At 39.9% G+C, this 6042-nt stretch overlaps 1 protein-coding gene across 1 annotated transcript in view; it reads right to left on the reverse strand.

Annotated features, from left to right (window-relative positions):
- Positions 1 to 5496, reverse strand: part of slx9 (SLX9 ribosome biogenesis factor) — a 28949-nt gene extending 23453 nt beyond the window's left edge. The window contains exons 1-2 of the mRNA XM_071528303.1: positions 5225 to 5496; positions 4362 to 4488 (exon numbers count right to left, since the gene is read on the reverse strand). Coding sequence (XP_071384404.1) covers positions 4362 to 4488; positions 5225 to 5422 — 325 coding nt within the window. The 5' untranslated portion in view covers positions 5423 to 5496. The remainder of the gene's footprint in view (positions 1 to 4361; positions 4489 to 5224) is intronic.
- Between the last annotated feature and the right edge of the window lie 546 nt (positions 5497 to 6042).

The following is a 6042-nucleotide window of genomic DNA, read 5'->3' on the forward strand; positions in this document are numbered from 1 at the left end:
TAATTGCACTCGGGCTTTTTTTTTTTTTTCTCTCTCTCTCTCCCGAAGACGGTTTACTGCCGCTGACCGGTCGCAACGGTAGCCTCTTTCAGGAGCTCGTTTACGAGCACTCGAGGCAAGCTGCGGGTTTAAAAAAAAAAAAAAAAAGGAGTGGGGGTTCATTTGTGAGTTTAAGTGGATACAAATGAAGCAGATGAAGGCCTGCAACCTGCTATACTGGATTAAGAAGAGACAGTCTGGCAGATACAGCCCTCAAAGTCATTTAATATTTTTATTTTCTTGTATCCCATTACTTATTACCATCCCAGATTTTTGCACAATTCCCCACCTCCGCCTCATATAACATCATATATAAAAAAAAGCCTTTCTCTCCCCAGCAGCTACTGCTATCCCATCGGTTTATACCGTCTGCCACTTTTGAACGATCCCCCCTTGCGTTATGTCCCGCTCCGTTCCTGTTTCGACTGGAAATATGGCAAATTACGGAGGCGAGGTGCCCCCAAAATGCCACTTCACTGTGACTTTAAAGCGGAGACAGCGCAGCTACTTCTGTCTTGCATTGTGCTGCAGCTGAAGGCAGAAGCCTCTGCCTGCAGACTGTCACTGGCATCCACTCCATCATTACACTGGGTTGATGTGGGTTTTTGAAAAGAAACACGGATATCAATTATGTTTTAATGAAGCTGACGACATTCAATATCTTCAAATTTGACCATTTCCATTAGGGCTGGGCGATAATTCAATATTATCCTTTATCGTCTTTCAGGATATTTTGATATCGTGACACATTGCTGCTGTCTAAATTGATGATGACGAGCAAATTTTACTTAAAAACTCTCATAAAATGAGGTATGGTAGGAATAATATTTGAATATTTCTGTTTTGTTTGACATCACACCTAACATTACCATTTGGTTCAATGAGATGAACATTAATTTGATTATTTAACGTGATTTTGCATACATTAACCATATCGTGATATATATTGATATCGAGAAAAATCCTTATGATGATCATGATATTGATTTCAGCCATATCGCCCAGCCCTAATTTCCATGCCGAATAATTCCAAAAAATGCAAGTAATCAGTGCTTCCCCCAGAATTGTGGAAAAGCCTCTGAAACAGCATTTAAATATTAACAATATTGACTAGCTGATATTTTATAAAAGGCCAATATTGACCCCATATATCGTCAAAGTGATACATCATTTTAGCCAGCATAAGCCATAATGAGAACAAAAAAATGAGCATGTACAAAGGAGATTCTCCATCCATGTTAATTGCATGATTAACATGGATGACATAGTTGCTTGATTTCCAATGGGTGACTGTAAACTGAAAATAAATAAATAAATAAATAAATAAAACATAAACCCCCCTCACGACAACGGGTGTCTTTTCGGGACAAGCACTCCTGAACACACACACACACACACACACACACACACACACACGCGCGCACACCGGCGTTGGCAATCCGCACCAGCCTCAACGAGTTGAAGTGAGGAAACACTGATGCGGGCTAAACCTTGATTTCATGCATGAGCTAAATTTATACCGCGCCCGGGCTATAAATAGCGCCGGGCCCTTGTCTGGCGGAGGCTTCATGCGGCACGGCGCGCTTAGCAACTAGGCTCCGATCCATCACTCCCTCACACAGACAGATCCCCCAGTCACAGAAGGATGCTACGACTGGGCTTCATTCGTTCGCTGGATTCTTCCTCCTCCCCCCCCCCCCACCCCCCACCCCACTTGACAGCCCCGCTAAGATTTCTACGCCAGCCCTTTTAAGCTGCCGTTTCAAAGCTGGAATGAGACGCTGCAGTATAGCCTTAATTAGCGGCACAGAAATCCCAAAGAAAACCTTCACTGTTGTCTGCTGCGGTGCTGCTGTAGCGTGAGAGAGGAGATTCCTGAGCCTTACACGCCATCTAGTGGCCAGAGAGAATACAATGCAACAACACAGTACTTGTCACAGATGGACTAAGATGCAGTTATTAGAGGTAGATTGATAAACTTAGTTGATGACGCTGGAAAACTGGGTAACGCTTTCGATTAGGGCAGTGGTTCTCAACGGGGGGGGGGGGGGGGCACCAGGGGTCCTTGAGGGGGTTCCAGGGGGTCCCCAGCAAGTTGATGAAGTGTTAAACTTCACCATTATTTCATTTACAAGAAGTTAACACAATTAGAGAATGACTATTTTGATCATAGTTTCTCTGTTACCTCTCTACAATACAGATGGAGCTCTGGACAAAATCGTATCTAACAATAAAAATGTTGTCAGATTTGGGTTCAAGAGACAAAATCTCAACAAATAGGGGTAATGTGGACTAAATTATGGGTCCTTGATATGAAAGGAGGTTGAGAATCAGGGGATTAGGGAACACATTAACTATTAACTATGGGTTTTCCCCCAGTAGTTTAATAATTTCTCTCAATAATATGTGATACTACCACTTTATAAGCCCCATACTGAGCAAAGCATACTAAAAGCCCAATTCATGTGCCACAACTTCCTTACTGACTGCCATAAACACTAATTAGGAGGCTGTTGAGGGAAAACCCATAGTTAATGGGCTATACTTGTAGAATGGTGGTTTGTAATGACTAATAATGAACCAATACACTACTAATATGCATGTTAATAAGCAACTTATTAAGAGTTAATATGTGTTCCCTAATCTAAAGTGTTTCCGAAAACGGTATCTCATATGAAGTCCACCACATTCCCTCTTGATCTTCCTGAAAGAAGACACAGATGGTCCTAGCATTTTATCAGCACTCAATAGTTCTATGGTAACTGGCACTTTCCCAACATGTGGTGGTTCAGCTCCTCCTTAAACCCTCCCTTAAGTCCCAGTAAGTGCAGGCCCAGTAAGTGCAAGCCTAATATTTTTCTAAGGCTTATGAGAAAGTTGTTCCAACTCAACGAATACCTTTCAAAAGGAAACGTTCACCCAAAAACACTTTAACAGCTATTGGTGATGTGCCTTGAATTTCTGCATCAATTTTGTTGTTATCATATCTACATGTTTCCAGCAGAGCAACAATTTTTAATAGGACATTTTTCAGCTATCTGAAACATCAACGGTAAACGTCAGGTTTTGGTGTCAGTCCCTCAGAATCAAAGAGCGAGGGCTTCTTTATAATCAGGTGTTCTCTGGGGATTGTTGAAAGGCATTCTGGGAAATGTAGGAAATCACTAACTGAAGTAGAAGTACACAAGACAGACAGGATGAAGGAAAGCGGATACAACAAAATTGTATATATCAACACTTCATCACAAAATGACTCCTGGAATGCGTTGAACATCACAGATTGATGATATGTAACAGTATCTGGGGTGGAAATTTTCTTTGAAAGACGCAATAAGTAAGGTTTTTCCTGTCTCATAGCACAAAATGACAATAATATATCTATATCTGATAGGGTTGTTGTTATGACTAATGACTCAACGATTACATGGCCAGGTGCTGAGATTTCTGGCTTTCAAACTCACTTTCTGGATCGTTTTAGAACAAAAACTCCCGCCCTCGTTGGAGTTTCAAGACACTCCCATTCCCCATTTCTCCCATATTTTGATCAATTTTCAAAATCTGCCCGTTAGAAATAGTAACACAATCACTTTTTTATAATGTCTTTTTATAGAGGGAATATTTACCTTTTTACTTTTTATACATGCTCTGATGACACACTTGTATGTTCTTGCAAAACCCAATAAAAAAATTAAAAAAAAAAAAAAGAAAAAAAAAAAGAAATAGTAACACAAGACATTTCTGCCCTATACTATCACTGCTGTTTCCAAACGGCCAACAAACTACTAGGGCTGAACAATTTTGAAAAAATATCTAATTGCGATTATTTTGACTGATATTGCAATTGCGATATAATTTGCAATAGGGAATGCTAATTTTTACATCATTATTCTCATTTTCATTGAAAAACGTATTAAAATGATTATAGTGTGATTTTTGCGGGGATCTGTACCAAACAAAGATGTTTTCTTAAGTCTGTAGAATATGATGTGTAGGCCAGGACATCTCTGCAGCACCACAATATTTCCTTTAAAATGCTATTTTGACTCATTTCGCCTTTAACAAATATTGCGCCTCCTGCGATTTGAAAATTGCAGGAGGCCATATTGCGATTTCGATAAAATTTCGATTAATTTTTCAGCCCTATTTTGGAGTATTATAACAATTCATAAAACGTCTTAAATCATGTTCTACCAGCTATGTACGTTTGCGGATAAGGAAGAAAGCACTGAAATGGCAGATTTTTTAAAGAAATTTGGCATGATGTTCCCTCCATACTGAGTGAACAGCAGGAAGCTAACATCCAGCTTGCTAGCCAGCGTTACCTTTTTTCACAGGTATCTGGACCACCACATCTGGAGGTTCCTCAAACTTCAGTGTTTGCACCAGGGCCTCCGGAGTGATTTTAGTGCCGGCAAAGATCCCAGTGGGAAAGGAACTCGCTGCCTGTGTCTGTACGATTTAGAGAATATGAGTGAGTTAAAGTACATGTATCCCTGATATGTCTAATATTATTATAAACAGACCCAAATACACATTAACAGGCAATTGAATTCAAAGGAATCACTTACTAAAGAGTCACTAAAGTTTGTACATATTAACAAAATATGACGTGTCTGTCAATAAGAATCTAAATTTCATATTTGTTGGGGGTAAAAAAAAGTATCCCTGCTCGCATATCAAGATGACGTCACCCCACACTTAAGTCAGAAACCTGTCAATTTAATGCAGCCTTGCATATCATCAAACATATATATATATAACTACCCCGTAAATATGACTCAAACCCTACCACTCTGACTCGTGAAATACCTCTCTTATTTTCGGCACCAAGAAGAACTCACTTCCAATAACATTTCAACTTTAATGTGCCTGTTATTCCACCAGAAAACATCAGGGAGGGCAGTAGGGAGCAGTGTGAGACAATTCTAAAAGTTATTTTATCCAAATAATTGCTGCTTGCTGGATTACCTACTCGTATGTTACACTTAGGAGATGACCTGTCAATTTGTAAAATGTCGTGTTTTACCAAATGCGTACAATTGTTGTCAAGCAAGGCCACATTTAGCTAATTGACAGATTTTTTTAATGAATTTCGGCGTGACGTTCTCTCCATACCAGAGTCGTTCGTTGTGATAGGCAATGGAATGGTCGAAGTTATTCATTTTGCGATTTTCTCAACACATACCTGTTTGTTATCCTTTGAGTCGTCATTCTTCCTACTTTCCAGCGGTGGAAAGCGACTTATTTTGTTTAACGTTAGATCCAAGGCAGGTTTCGGTGCCTTTTCCGAAGTCTGGGGGGGCTGCGGGAGGCTACCGGGCCTGTCAAGCTTCACCGCCTCCTGGTGAAGCTTCTGACGGACATGTTTTATCTTTCCAACCATGTTAATATTACCAAACGAACTTGTAAACGTTTGCTATTATGCATACAAGTAAACACATTAGTGCTCCCCCCCTGTCGCGTGTGACGTGCGTCAAGCTAGTCCGAGTTAGCCAAACTAGTACCGGAAGTAAAACGCTTTTGTTTTCAAAATAAAAAACGCATAATTTCTCACTTTTGGTACTGGGGCTCCCATTCGTTCGCATTTAGGAAGTTTTGCAATTGCCACAGCCATGATTTAAAATGTACTTCTTAAAAGAGAGTAGACATGCTTCCAAATTGTCTGGTATAGGTTTATGTGCATCTTTCTCTGTGTATTATTGGCAGCCCCATACTTACTCTCATGTAGGCTTATATGGCTAGGTAAATATGCTGTGAAAAGGACATTTGGGGGAAAATTCTTTATCATTTACTAAAGATTCTTACTTAGATATATATTTGAATTTTTGGAGCTTTATATTATTCAACAGAAACATTTGCAACAAATATTCGTCAATAAAGATTTTACTCTGAAAACTCGTACCGGAAGTAACATATTTTATTCTGGGTAATTGACACTGGGCACAACAACAAGCGTGACTGGTGTCTCGGTTTAGTGGGTCCGTGGAAAGCAGCGGGGAAAGA

Source organism: Centroberyx affinis, unplaced genomic scaffold, assembly GCF_046629955.1.
Source record: "Centroberyx affinis isolate AG114_WGS23_722 - 3 ecotype Tasmania unplaced genomic scaffold, CSIRO-AGI_Caff_v1 ptg001654l_1, whole genome shotgun sequence".
NCBI lineage: Eukaryota > Metazoa > Chordata > Actinopteri > Beryciformes > Berycidae > Centroberyx > Centroberyx affinis.